This window comes from Rhinolophus ferrumequinum, chromosome 11 (assembly GCF_004115265.2).
Source record: "Rhinolophus ferrumequinum isolate MPI-CBG mRhiFer1 chromosome 11, mRhiFer1_v1.p, whole genome shotgun sequence".
Taxonomy (NCBI): Eukaryota; Metazoa; Chordata; class Mammalia; order Chiroptera; family Rhinolophidae; genus Rhinolophus; species Rhinolophus ferrumequinum.
Genome location: NC_046294.1, coordinates 10,089,143 through 10,104,740, shown reverse-complemented (window position 1 = coordinate 10,104,740; position 15,598 = coordinate 10,089,143). Strand labels below are relative to the sequence as shown.

The 15,598-nt window shown below is 36.6% G+C and overlaps 1 protein-coding gene across 1 annotated transcript; it reads left to right on the top strand.

Annotated features, from left to right (window-relative positions):
• Positions 1–2,200: 2,200 nt before the first annotated feature.
• Positions 2,201–14,637, top strand: MS4A13 (membrane spanning 4-domains A13). Its single transcript, XM_033121273.1, has 6 exons — positions 2,201–2,254; positions 4,278–4,418; positions 7,773–7,829; positions 8,966–9,085; positions 12,405–12,500; positions 14,626–14,637. Exons 1-6 carry the CDS (start codon positions 2,201–2,203, stop codon positions 14,635–14,637), a joined length of 480 nt encoding a protein of 159 aa, XP_032977164.1.
• Positions 14,638–15,598: the final 961 nt, after the last annotated feature.

Sequence of the window (15,598 nt, the reverse complement as noted above, 5' to 3'; positions counted from 1 at the left end):
TTTCTTAAGTGTTAAAAGCCGTAAGGAGGAAAGAAGACAGGATTCGGTGCCCCGCATCCCCCCTCTCATGTCTCCTCTTTCCCTCTCCGCACCCCTCCACCCCCAGCAGGCTGGGCCTCACCCACCTGCTGGCCCAGTCTTTATTTCTTCAGGTTTGAGTGTCTAGGTCGCAGCCCAGGACTGGCCCTGAACAAACAGACATGAATTCCTTGACTTCTGGGAGCTCACGCTGACTTGGAGCCAGTCCTGAAAATCACCGTGATAAGCACGCAACGTTCAGAACGTCAGGGATCCAGGGGAGGAGGCATCCCAGAGAAGGTTGCTGTTGGAGCTGTTAGGGCTGAAAGCGAGGGAGTGGCCAGGATGGGGCTGAGAAGGTGGGAAGGGAGCAGTTCAAGAAGGGCTTTATTTATATGCCCTGCTTAAGAATGTGAACATAGGCGTTGTATGGCTACTACCTAAAGATGCTAAAGATGGAGAAATGGTTTCTAGACATGAGCTCTCTGTGACTGTTCCAGAATTCCTGTGTAAGGCAAGTTTAGAGGGTGAGAATAAGGTTGGCAATAAGGGCGAGGGGCTTTGTCCTGCACCTGCTTTTTTAATTAGTGATAGGATCACGAGAAAATATCAAAGAATAAATGATTAATTTTTTTATTTTATTTTACAAAAGTGGGATACTTAACTGGGTTGTTAGAGTAACCGTGTGATGAACATTTTTTTAAAAATTCTATGATTTATTCTAGGAATATATTGTAGCATTTCTTAGTTTTTTCCTTCCATCAGTTAAACTGAGGATTTTAAATACATACACACAAACACAAATACACACACACACTTTTTTTCTTAGTATTTTAATGAATACCTCATTTGAGGTGGTTTTGGTGGGGACCTAATAAGATTTTAGAGATGCTAAATATTCTACTCATGCTGCTTTCACTGTCAGTTATGAATGTGAAAAGTGTGTTTCTACATACACAAAACAGCGTATTGTTTTTATTTTACTTTTATATGAAAAGTGAAATAGCAATCTAGACATGACATTTTCCCCTTACTCTCTATATATGAATTCTGTAATTCTATATCTTTAATTTAAGCATAACAAAGTGATTAATCTTGATTGCCCAGATCTATACCTTTTCTTTGGTATTTCTCAAAGGTAGTGTTTAAATATATAAAGCTTACTACTTATACTTCAGTTATTAACATATTGTTTTCTCTGTTTGCTATCAGGAGCTCTTGTAGTCTTACCTAGCTTTTTCTGTCTCTATACCTTATAGAATTAAGAGACATTCAGAAAATCAATTTTAGGAACCAAAGACATTAAATAATCAAGTCATGAGATTTTAAGGGTGCAGGGAATGAAATGTCATTTACTCAAACTCTCTTCTTTCTGAAAGGATCAAGGCTCAAGTTTTAAGATCATCCATCAGATGATCACCTGATATCACTTGTGTTATTGCCTTAAAATGATGTTAGAAGTTATAGAACAATGTAATTTCTGATCCACTAGAGGATAAATTTGTGTTATTAGGCTGGTTTTTATCTTACTATAAATATGATGATCTAAACACCAGGGAGAAATGCAGAAATAATGGGGGGAAAACAGTAGAAGCCTTTACGATTGTGGAAGCAACTTGGATACCTTGTCTGATGAAAGATGATGTTCTTTCATGTAGAAAGAGGAACGAGGTAACAGGTGTGTGTCAAAAAAAAAAAATCACAAGCCCATGATGAACTTAAGTATAAGAACTTGATTTTGAAAATGCTAACATGGCACTATGAATTGCACTGAATTGATTATGAACTGCAAATGAATTGTTAAAACCTTTACGAAAAATTTTCTAACACTGTTCTCTAGGTGTTCTTTCTACTTTATCATCCAGAGACACTGTTCAGTACTCACAGAAAATATCTGCAATATACCAATATTTTTTAGTCATAGAGATGCTTTTCAGTTATGTAGACTGTTATTTAGGACACATGGATACAAGTTAATGCTTCTAAAACTGAAGGCATGGAAAGAAGAAAGTGATTGCTTCTGAGTTTGGGAAGGTAGTTGCAAAATAATGAAAGAATCAAACTTAAGTATTTTCTTTTGAGCAAAGCGTGTATGTGTGTTTTGTATTGTTTTGTAGAAGTTTGCTAATAAAAATATCACTAAAGATGAGAGACATAATCATCTAGAGGAAATGCTGATAATATGGCTCCATGTGTGTGTTCAAAAATCTCTACAGCAGATGCACTTGTGTTAGGGGTAAGTAAGACTTCACTTTGACTAAATTCAGGATCATTCAATTTAATAAAGAATATTCTTGGATCTGGAAAGGGGCAGATTTCATTAAGTCAAAAGCGTGAAAATTGTGTTTTTTATATTGATTGTGTTCTATAAATTTTAACTGATCTCATGCCCCTTCATAAGCAAATATCTGCTTAGATATAAGCATACTGACTAAACGAACATACACAAGATAAATCCAAAAATGAATTAAAAAAAAAGAGATCTATTGCTGATTTCTTTTAATTACTGTATTGATATCTGCAGTAGGATAGTTATTAATTTTTCTTCTATTAAGCTATAAACAGAGAGTTTATCTAGCTCTCTTAATAAAAAACACCAAGGAATTATGAATATCATGCTCTTTCACATCTGAAGGGGAAAGACTTTTCTACTGGATGTTAATTTTTCCTTTGAATTTGGCTACTGTGTTGACCAGTTCTCTAAGTCTCCTGCCTGACTGTTCAGCAGAGATTCTTAACTTAACTTCTTTGGAGTCACAGACCCCTTTTGACATTAGGAAGAAAGCTCTGAATCTTCTCCTCAGACCCATGTATGCATCATAAGCCTTTACACTCATTTTTTCCCCCTGGGGGATGACTATGTCCTCCTGGAACCCATTCATTGGCTTTGGGTTAAGAACCATTTTTAAACAAGAAAACCCATATTGTCCTTATCCACACACTAGCAGCCTTGCTTTCTTGTAGAGTTATTAAGCTTTGGCTAAACGGGTATTTCATAGTTTTATGGAGAACAATTGCCATTCATATAAAAGGAGACACTCTTTTTCAAACTCCGTCACTCCTTTCAACAATTGGGAAAGTCATGTGGAATTTATGTTCTCGATACTGATGTGCTTATACAAGAGGTATTTTCTGGGTGCCTGCACTACACAGGGCTGATGACAACAGTGAGACAGCTGAAGTCCAGGCCCTCAAGGGTTGTGTGGTCTAGTAGAGGATTTTCTCCCCATCAAATCCAAAGAACCTCTACCTACAAGTAATGCCATTCTTCCAAATCTGATGCAGAGGAAATCTTAAATTCGAAATCTATAAAAATGAACAAGATGGTTACCCAAAAAGTGGTCTTTCTACACAAAAAAAGTCTCTAAAATGTATTTCAATATCAGCCAGTTGCATTTATATGTTTCATAGACTACGTCTTTACAAAGAGCTGGAACTATTAAAATTAAAACATTAAATAGCTTCCTATTAAAGTTTATATGAAAATGAAAACAATGTACCCTCTGAAATGTTTAAAGAGTAATTAAAAATGTGATTTAGCATATGACATATCAGTTTACATATAGCTTCAGAAATAAATTACTGGGACCTGTTTACTGGAATTATAATTATCCTCTTACAAATTAAAGTGGAGTAATAATTCTGCCCTCCCCTAACCCATCCCCTAGCCAATAGGAATACCTTGTGCAAAGCAAGTCTACTTGGGTATTCTTTGTACCTCTGGGTTGGACGGTACCTCACCACAGCATGCTTGTGACAAAGATCCACACCAAGTATGCCTTGAAGAAAAAGTAAATCAAGCCTTTAGAAGATTCAAAAAGTGGTTCACCCTTAATAAATTAGTAACATACTAGAAAATACTGGATATGTGGCGACCTGTATCCAAATACGAGTAGATTAGTAAACCACATTTTTTCTCAAGTACCCTGAGTATTCTCCTCTCGTGCGATTACTTGATAGGTCAGGAGAACAGCCAGTAGCAGCATCAGATTTTCAACTTTCTTATGGGAGAATTGGCCAGAATTATTATTGAGCAGTCTGATGCTCCAAGTATAGTTGACTCCTATTTGGTAAACCTCAGCATTTCCTGGTTAGGGCTTTCTTTTGGGGTAACCCAATCCAGGAAATATATGAGTAAATGTGTTGCTGTTTTACTTTTATCTTTTATAAAAGTATTAAATGTTTCTTATAGTTAACACTTATTGGAATTATGTTATAAATTACATGGTTTCAGTACTAATAGCATTCTCTTCTTACAGGCTATCCAGATTTTGATTGGCATCTTTCATGTTCTCATGTGGTATTTACTATTGATTTTGTACATCGGACAGATTAAAGGAAAATTTGGGACATATGAACCCCTAACTTACAAAACAGGATGTGTTTTATGGGGAATTGTTGTGAGTAGAATGCATTTGTATGATTTAATTATTCAGTAAATAATATGTATGCCCCTAATGGAAGATAGGGAGTAGTTTCTAAACAAAGTTTTCGGGAGAATTATGTAACAAAACCCATGTTGGTAATTCATTCAAAATCAAATTACTTTTTTCAACAAATTTTTTTTAGCACTTTTAATTTACTAGTGCTATTACAAGAGATGTGGAAACAGGAATGAATACACAATGACAACCATAGGTTGGATTGCCCTTAGACATGTGAAAAATTAAGAATCTTAACCATAATGTCCATTAGCATGGTTTATTTTCATATCTTAGCTTCCTCACACAATGAGTCTACACTCACACATTTTCTAAACTTGTCATTACCTGTAGTCTTCTGTGGTTTCTACACAGCCATGAGATAGTAGGAAAATCTGAAGAGTATAGCATCCCAAGTGAACAATAGGGAAAGATCCACTATGTTAAATTCTGTTATTTCGTCAAATAAGACAAGGGCTGATTATTGGGTTTAGAAATATGGAGGCCAGTAGTAAACCTGACAAGTAGTTTCAAGGTGGGGCAAAAGCCTGCCTGGCATTAGTTTAAAAAATAATGGGAGAAGAGGAATTCCTGACAGCAAATACAGACAGGTCCTTTAAGGACTTTGGTGTAAGGTGGTATAGAGAAATGAGGTGGCAGCTAGAGGGAATTCGGGTCAAGAGAGAGTTTGTTTCAGTAAGTTGGAAGTATCATGTCTTTTGTTGAGGGGACTGAATCAGAAGAGAGAATTGATATGAGATAAATGGTGGGAGGGAGGGATTATTAGAATCGTGTACTTGTGTAGACAAGAGATGATAAATTTTAATACACAGTTCATCTTTACCAATGGGTCTTAACTAGAGGTGATTTTGCAACTCAGAGGACATTTGGTAATGTCTGGAGACAATTTTGGTTTTCACAGCTGGGGGTGGGCATCTAGTGGACAGAGACCACAGATTCTCCTAAACATCCTACAATGCTTAGGGCAACCTCCATAACAAAGAATTATCCACCTTTAATGTAAATCATGTCAAGGTAGATAACAGGAAGAAAAGGCAGAGGACCAGAGAAGGAGGACAAAGTTTGATCGGTAGGTAGATGGGATGTTGGGAGCTTGTGGAACTTTTCTTCCAATGGCTTCAGATATTTCAGTGAATTAGAAAGCAAGACATAAGCTGAGAGTGTGAATGGGAGAATGAATTGATTGTTTGAGGAGGAGAGAATATAAAATAATCATCTAGGAAAAGTGAGACAGTGTATGTATTGTGGAAAAGTAGTTTGACTACTTTCATGCGGCATTAAGTGCTCACTTAAGCTTATAGTGAGATGGGTCAAGTAGTTGTGTATCTTCCTCAGGCCATGATTGGCTGCACGGGCTCAGACATGCAGTAAGAAGAACTGCATTTAATCAGGATTTTGGTTTAACCATGCAACTGTGATCAAACAAGAAAGGTGCAAAGGAGTTGAGACTGTATGTAAATGAGTGTTATAATGGTTAACCGTGGAATTTAAGCTAGTGAAGGAGAGAATGTAACAGAGGTGAGGGGCTCAGATTATAGATCCAGATGGGGTCAAAGGATTGTTAGAGTTGTAATACTATAGGGCAGGAGCCAGAAGGATAGAATGTGGTGGTCAGATGAGATACCTAAAATTGAGATTTGAAAGGTGTTACACTTATTGGCAGAAACAAGGACAAGAGAATGCTTATGAGAGTGAGTGACTGAGATAGGATGGAGTCACAGGGTTGGAGGAGATAAATTCAAAGAACTACAAGCCCAGGGTATTAGGAGGATTGTATGTAGACATATTGACATTAGGAAGGATTAAGAGATGAGGTGAGGTGAGGTGAGATGATGAGACAGAGATAGATGGATAGATGGATGGATGGATAGATAGATAGATAGATAGATAGATAGATAGATAGATAGATAGATAGATAGATAGATAGACAGAATTAAAACCACCTAGAAGGGAAAAAACACACCTAGAAAGAGAACAGTGACCAAGGGGTCCACAGATGACTTCAACCAAGAGGGATAGTGGGTGATAGAATCTGGCGACGTTTGATTCAAAGCTGGAGGAGAGAGAAAGTTTGGAAATAACAATAAGGAGAAAGGAAACCTCGTCCCCAAGCTTACAACCAATGGTATAAGGGCTATAGGAGGTAAGATGTTCACCACTGGAGAGGGCGACAGTGGCAGCAGGAGCCCCCGCGAGATACCTGCCTGTAAACATTCTCACAGTGTCAAAGCATTGGGTTGGAAAACAATAGGAGAAAAATAGCGAATTTGCAGACAAAATCCAGATACGTGATTTATATCCTTCAGTGTTTAATTGTTCGTATTATAAAAATAGCACATTTAGCTCCAGGAATAAATTATCTAAATTTTCTATTAAATTTGACCCAATGCAAACCTTCTCATTTAGGTCCTAAACTTTGAAAGGTATTTTTTAAAGCACATGGTTTGGTGAGTTGGTTAGAGAGCACTCTAGTTTAAAATTCACAAGGTATTTTCACTTCATATTCTGAACTAGCTCTTGCCTTCGCTATGTACCTCTTTGGAAATCGCAGCTTGTTACAGAGTGAAGTGCTAATATGTAAATTTGAGTTATCCTTGAGGAGTTGGTAAGCTTCAGGTGTGGCTTTTCTATATATGCTGTATAGTATGAATACGATTTTCCCACAAATTAGCCTTTTAGTTGGATCTTCCTCAAAGTCACTAAAACAGATAAGACAAGAGGAATATCGCAAGAGACTTGTGCAGCCCACCTTCAAAAAATACGGCATCCCTTTATACTTCTGGGAAATAGACAGAGTAGCCTGGTATTAAATAAGGGAACCTCTTTTAAAAGACAAACACATGAATAGCAGCTGGTACCTTAATAGTGCTACAGTCCCAGTTAAGAGGTATATTTTATGCAAACACAACTTGGAATAGATTCATGGACTACTTGTTTCCACATCTGGATACGTGTACAGTAGTAATTTACAATTAGTGGCATCATTTCATCAGGAAGGACAGCGTTAGAAGTAATAATTGAATGAGTTCAGAAAGCATGCTCAGATAGAAGCAAACTTGGCTCTGATTCAGGACAGCTTAAGTCATATACCACAACCTGGGTCCTGGCCACTGTCCCCCATACATTTCTGTTATCAGTGAACCAACTATTACCTTTCAATTCATTACTATGTGATGGAAACTTGTCCTGACTCCTTCGACTAAAACATTTTTATTTTTTGTTACTCTTAGTATTATAAAAATAATTGACTTAGAAGAGGGAGTTAAAAATACATTCTAATGAATATTTATAAATATATATTTTTATATCCAGTTTGTCATTTCAGGAGTCATCTTAATAAGAGTAACAAGGTTTCCAACTCAACGCCTGGTAAGTTGAAATGTTTAGGGTACCCTAGAAATCACTTGTCACTAAGCTAAATAGTTTTTAATGAAAAGACAGCGAGTATCTAAACAATGAAGAAATCTACCCTACTTGTAAAATAAATGAAGGAATTAAGTGAAAGTCCAGAAGCACATAATTTAATGTAGGCAAACATGCTATATTAGTTAGATTCATGATTATGTAAAGGTTTCTAAATTTAAATACAGGTTTTTGTTTTGTTTCGTTTTTTGGTTTAGTGGTCTACGTTCTTTTTTTTTCTTTTTTTTTTTTTTAATTTATTGGGGTGACAATTGTTAGTAAAATTACATAGATTTCAGGTGTGCAATTCTGTATCACATCATCCATAAATCACACTGTGTGTTCAGCACCCAGAGTCAGCTCCCCTTCCATCACCATACACCTGATCCCCCTCACCCTCATCCCCCATACCTTCTTTTAACAGCATATAAACTTTACTATTAGAAAAAAATGTAATAAGACCTAATGCCTTTATATATAGACATAATACTGCTGTAAAACTTCATTTTCCTAACTATCCACTTTGAGAACAAAATTGTGTCTTGTAACAAAATAGAGGATGTGTCCTTTCCATCTATGGTATAAGTGGAAAGATATTGGGAAGAAAAAAAATCTTAGAATCTTAGAGCTAAATGATATCTCAGAAATTAATTCATCTCAAATTATACAAATAAAAAATTGATATCCAAAGGTATTGATGGATTTTTGCTAGAGAATGAAAACCCAGGATAAAAACCATTGATTCTTATTTGGCTTATTTCTACGAGAAGTCATTTTCCACCTTTTTTTTCTTTTTGCAGTGGAAATCCTTTTGTTCAAATGATATCTTACACGTATAAGGCTTCCTTCCAACTGACTCAGAAGGTTATAAAATACAATATTTTTGAGCCAAATGGAAGATTTATGCTTAGTGGTGTGATGATGTTTTAGTGTTTTCTCCTGATTGACTGTAAACCAGAAAAATAATGGCAAGCACACCAACACTTCTAAAGCTTCAGAAACTATATCCAGGTTTTAACTAGATGATTTTTTCAGCAAGACAAACTGTCTAACTAAAGCATTCATTCTGAATATAATAAATGTCCCCTGTATCTTCTTTTCAGGTTATATGTTCTTTGGTCATGAGCATTATCTGCATAATTACTACAATTATTGCAACAGTTTTCATAGCAATTGAGTTGTCTAGTTTTCATCCTGTGTCATATAGGAATTATGGACAAGCGGTAAGTGACCAATTCTATAGAGGCATGTGAACTTCAAAATGATTCTTTTCAGAGATTTCAAAGCCTTGGGAGGTAAAATGAGGCTTGTGTTGGTCCTCACAAAATTGTTTGATTTAAGAGTAAGTTCTTGATTGAAAGTTCTAATTCAACAAGTCCTCGCATAGTAAATTAATGTGAATATCTTTACTGATATCCCAAGAGATTTATTTCAGTTGTGTTGGCCTTAAATTTAGAGGCACACATTATTAGTGCTGCAAAAGACTCTATCATTACTTACAAAAATCTTTCACTTAAAATGAGAACAGCTTGGAGTGGAACTCCTCTTTGTTACCGAACAACGGAACAAAACAGATAACAATTTGAAAGTTTTAATTCAAATATAATTCTAATGAGTAGAAGAGTCCCTGTAGATGAGGGATAAACTTCCTGCTCCCCCCATGTACCCCCGCTCCACACCTGCAAGTATATTGTATATTATAAAGGGGACCATCGGTGGGATGAATCCACGCATGTAAAACAAAAGCCTAAGGGACAATGAGATGAGGAAAGAAGATGCACCAACACCCCAAATCCATTGTGCGTAATGAAGTATGTATTGCTTTAAATAAGCATGCATCAGACTTTCCCTGTAGATCATAAGAAAATTCTCCACTTGCCCTGAAAATTCCATCTAGAAATCTTCAATTCTAATTTTGGGGCCAAAGATAGGGAGGGAGGAATTAAGTTATTAAGTTTAGAGTTACTTCAAGTTATTTTAGCTTACCACTCTTATTCATAAGCTTATAATCATCCATTTAAGATAATATGGCATAATTGCCAAGACCCACAGTTTACAAACTCTATTACAGACCATTCTAGACTGTATTTATCTGACCTGAACTCAGTATTAACAATCAGTTTCACAATCTCCCAAACACACAGTTTCAGCTTTGTTTGCTGTGATTAATTACACAAAATGAACTTGTATATTACACCTACATCTCGGACCTACTGTCTTTCTTAGAGGCATTATAGAATTATACACCTACATTTACTAAGGCAGCCAGCATTTTACAAGATTCTCCACATGCCAACCTTTCTATCATAAGCAAGTGGCTTGGCTAAATCCACTAACTCATCAAGTTATCGGTGTTCACAGATACATTCAGTTAGCATCCAAAGTTCATGCCTTTGAAATACACTCCTCATACAGCAAAATGGTAAACTATAAATCCAGAACCGGACTGCCTTTATTCCAACACTGTCTTCCGCACTCACTGTATGTGAGCCCTGGGAGGAGTTTCTTAATTTCCTTGTTCCTTAGTGTCTTTATGTGTCCATGGAAAAAATGCTAACACAACCTGTTAGTAGTTAACTGCTTTCCCTGTCTCCCAAACTCCAGGCCTGTTTTTCTAATGGCCAGCTTGACTTTTCTACTTGGATAAGCTTCGGTTGCCGTCATCTCAAACTCAACAGATATAAAATGGAAAATATTTACTTTCTCCAAAATACTCGACTGCAAAACTCCCTTATTTCAATCTCATAGGCTCAAAACCGTGATGTATGTAACCCTTCACCCTTCTCTTTTCACTTCTTCACAATTACCAAATATTGTTTATTATTTACTTAAATTTGTATTAAATAGGACTCGCTTGGTTGTAAGTGACAGGAAATACAACCCTAATTGCCTTAAGCAAAAAAGGGACATTTGCTGATTTGAGCTGGATACAGAGGCTTAACTTATGTGTGGAGAACTCAATCATACTCTGTTGCTTTCCTATTTGAACTTCTCAGGCAGATATCTTGCCACTTTCAGAGGGAAAGATTGTCTGAGAATAACACTAACTTATAAATTAAGGAATATGGGCAAAATGATTTTTTACAATCGTGCCAACTAAGAGATCACAAGTACTTCCCAGCTAAAATGTTCAAATTGTGTTTCTACCAACAAAATTAAATCAGAATTCTTTGCCTTGCCATTTCAAACCCTCCACAATCTTTTCTTTATCTTACTGTTATTATAATATCACACATGAATGAACACTATATCTGAGTTAAACTTGTTTTATCATTTTCTCAAACATGTTATGTTCATTCTTGTATTCAGTTTTTTGCTTGTATTATCAAACCATAGATCATATGATATGTATTTTAGCTTTATTGTTGGTTCTATATTGTCTTCATTTCTTAATAATTTTGTCACATTTTTAATTTATGCAAAATTATTTCTGGAACAAGACAGTTTATAAAGAAACAAGTAAATTAAAGCTGCCTAAAATGCTGCTTTCCCACTTCACTTTTCTCAGTCCTACTCTTATTTAAAGGTTCTACCTCTTTATGAAGCCCTCCTAGATATGAATGACTTCGGGTAAACCTCCCGTCCCCTACAATTACTGAGCAAGCTTTTATCCATTATGACATATTTAACCTTATCATCTGTTACCTCCTATTATCTTTCTGTCTTTTCTACTTCAACATAAACCTTGTAAAAACAGTATTTATTTTTGTCATTTCATTCTTACCATCTGATTCCTACGACCTCATAGTTTATTTCATATAAAAGATACTAAATAAACCCAACAAAAAAAGGAAGAGAAGGAATGGAAGGAGAAAGAATTATGATGTTATTCTTTCTAGGTATGAATATCATTCTTGTCTTTCCATACTCAGCACAAAAATACATTTATCTTCAGGATTAGTACCAATATCATTCACCCTTATATGCAGTTAAAAATATCTTTTAGATAGCAACAGAATGGGTCTGCATTATTTATCTCAGAAATCACAGTCACCTTATACTTCCCAGTGAAATGTTGTTCTTTGAACTCTTTTTTAATTTACTTATTCTTCCATGTGATATTACAGCAATTTCTACATGAGATTTTTATCACCACACACGTAAATTTAAGTGAGTTTGTAATTAATCATAGCTGTTTCAATACCTGAGAACTGCTTGATAAAATCTCTTGGAAGCCATTTTATCATTGGAGACAGAAAAGTCAAACCTACTGACTGAAGCATTTGAATAGAGCTGTGCCAGGGACTCCATAGTAAAGAGAAGGATGGAAGTGAACAAGTGTAAGAAGTGCAAAAAGAAGGATGAGTGATGAAGAGCAAGAATGGAAGCTGTAGACAACGAACTGAGGTTAATGAAGGCTAGGAAAAGTGGAGCAGAAGGCAAAGGGGTAGAAATGCTTAGGGAAATCAAATGGTGAAAGAAGACTTATTTAGTCTTCCTATTTTCCTTTTCCTTGACTCTCATACTAGGAGCTCCTTCCTTGAACATATTTGCACTTACTAAAGGTAATAATGCAAGATTTCTCCCTATTTTCTGTTTCAGAAACTTGGGAGGGAGATTTCACGTATTTTACTCTTCTCTTACCCCTTGGAATTAGGTATTGCATGTATGTACTCCATCTTCACCTTTATTGACTTGGTAAGTGTTTCTCTCTCTCTGGCATATCAAGAGATTTTGATTTCTAGTAAGCATACTCTATGAGGAAATGAAGTGCACTAATACCATATGTTTAGAATAAAAATGGAATATGTCAAAATATTCCCTTTACTTCTTAATTTTTTCTTTATTGTTTATAAAATTACAAAAGTAATACAAGCAACTATAAATAAAAAAGTAAAAAAATATAGAGTAAGAAGGTATTGTCTTTTTAATGTAGTCCTCATCATACCTACACATGTAAATCTACACAAAAAGACACACACACACAGTTTTCGCTTTTACTAATGGTGTGATCATACTCGTATTGTTCGGTCACATGCATTTTTCTCAACTATCACACAAATCTCTCCATTATAAAACACATCTAAACAATGCCTTTTATGGCATCATACTTTTCCTTAGAATTTAACATTCCTCTAGCACTGCATAGTTAGCTTTTTTCCAACTTTTTAAAGTTATAGACAGTGACGCAGTGAACACCCAGTACATAGTTATCTTTATATGTAAGACTAATATTTCTGTAGGTAGAGGATTCTAGAAGTGTGCGGTTGGCGCTTGAACAACGCAGGGCTTAGGGTACTGACCCCTCCCCACACACAGTCAAAAATCTGCATGTAGCTTTTGACCCCCTGAAAACTTTACTTCTGTTCAGCAGAGGCCTTCTTGACAATATAAACAGTCGATTAATACATATTTTGTATGTCATATGCATTACATACTGTATTCTTACAATAAAGAAAGCTAGAGAAAAGAGAATAGTATTAAGAAAACCAAAAGGGAGAGAAAATACGTTTACAGTGCTGTACTGTCCCGTGTCGATACCATCAGTTTGTCATCGATTTACAAGATGAATTGTCTGTTATGAGCACCTGCATCGATATTGTCTAATATACGTACTAATACATAGATGTTATACATATTACTAACACTAGACATCAAAAGTGAAAAGACAATGTGAAAAAGAAAGTCATATTTATTTACAGGTATGAAGACTCATGCACTGATAACAGAGAAGCAGCAATGTGACTGCATTTTGGTGCAATTGATACGATTGCTTCACAGTAGTCTAGCCTATATACTAAGGAATGAATCCTTATAAAACTTTATGGCATACAGTATTATAGTCATATTCATAGTACAGTATGGGAAACACTGTTACATTTTTTAAAAAACCATTTCCCCAAAAAAAAAAACCATTTCCCTGTGATGATAGGCTGATATGCAGTTTCTCCAATTATGAGAAAGACAGGCATACTGTACAGTAATGTCATTCTTTGAAAGCAAAGTTGTAAAACAGTAAGAAAACTAACACAGTATTAATGTTATATTAAATATCACTCACCTGTGCCTGTGTTGGGATAGGCTATCCACTTCCATATAAGTCTTGTACACAGTGTTCTATGTGACCATATTTAGGTGACAATGATGACAACAACACAAAAACGTCGCATACAGGTCTTGTCATACAGTTCACAATACACACACTCGCATACAGGTCTTGTCATACAGTTCACAACACACACACTCACACACACACACACAAGTTTACTCAGTGTGTGGCATGATGGGTATTTACTACTCAGGAAGCGGAGGTGGGTCATCAGAAGGGTCTGTTCCTGTCATCTTCACAGTGAGAGGGCTGAGGAGGAAGAGGGGTCGGGGTGGGCTGCTCTCACTGTCTCAGAGGAGGCAGAGGCCCAAGAGGCAGGCACAGACCATGGAAATTTGTGGAAATACACTGTAATTTCTGCCTGACTAGTTTGCTTTTTTATTGCTCTAAAAATGTTTCTGTAAGGTGCCAATCCTTCTCCCACCATTTGCTTTAGTTGCAGCGCCCGTGCCATAGAAGGGCCACGTCATAAAGGAAGTCAAAAGCAGCCTTGATTGTCTAAGCCCGCTTCTGCCACATTGTCTAACGTCAGTTTGTTTTATGGGCTGCTTCTTCTAGATGTTCTTTCTCATCGTCTGGTGCTGGTTTGGAAGCATTTAGCTCTGTCAAGTTATCTTCTGTTCATTCCTCTGGTGTGGTGTCTATTAGCGCATGGATTTCTCCAAGGTCCCCGTCTCGAAGCCCTTCACCCCCCACCTTCTGCCATATCCACAGTCTATTTCATGATTTCCTTGATTGGCTCTGCTCTAAGTCCTGTGATGTCATGCACAACATCTGCCCACAGTCTTCTCCAGCAGAAGACTTGATGTTTCAGCTTGGTGTCTTTCATGGCTTTATCATAACAACGATGGCACCTTCAAGGTGTAATCCTTCCAGACTTTCCTGATGTTCTCTCCATCGGGGTTCTCTTCATAACATTGACAACTCTTTCCATAGAGTACCGTGTGTAATGATCCTTAATGGTCCCTATGACCCCTGATCTAGAGGCCGAATTAGAGACTTCATATTTGGGGGCAAGTAGACTGCTTTGACACTTTCAGGGTTGAACTCACGGGATTCTGGGTGGCCAGGGGCGTTGTCCAAAATGAAAAGAACTTCAAAGGCCGTCGCTTACTGGCAAGGTACTTCCTGACTGCAGGGGAAAGCATTGACGGAATCAATCCAGAGAAAGCGTTCTTGTCCAGCATTCTTGTTGTACAACCAGAAGACTGGCAACTGGGGTGTATCTTTCCCCTTCAAGGCTCCAGGGTTAGATAAGGGCAGGCCTGATCATAAACCTGACTGCATTTGCACAAAACAATAGAGTCAGTCTATCCCTTCCTACTTTAAATCCTCGTGCTTTCTTGTCTTCCTTCCTAATAAATGTCCTTTGTGGCTTTCCTTTTTGTTTGTTTGTTTGTTTGTTTGTTTTTTAACAGAATAGGGCACTTTTATCTGGACACAAAACCTGTTCAGGCAGACATCCTTTCTCCTTAATGGCATCTGGGAATTCATCTGCCTCCTGGTCGAAGAAGCTACTTCTTCTGTTATCTTGACATTATTTAAAGCCAAACCACTTTTTAAAATTATCAAACCATCCTTTGTGGGCATTAAATTCTCCATCTTTAGATTTCTCACCTTCCTTTTGCTTTCATTTGTCATATAACGACTTTGCTTTTTCTTGAATCAGATTAGAGTATGCCTTTCT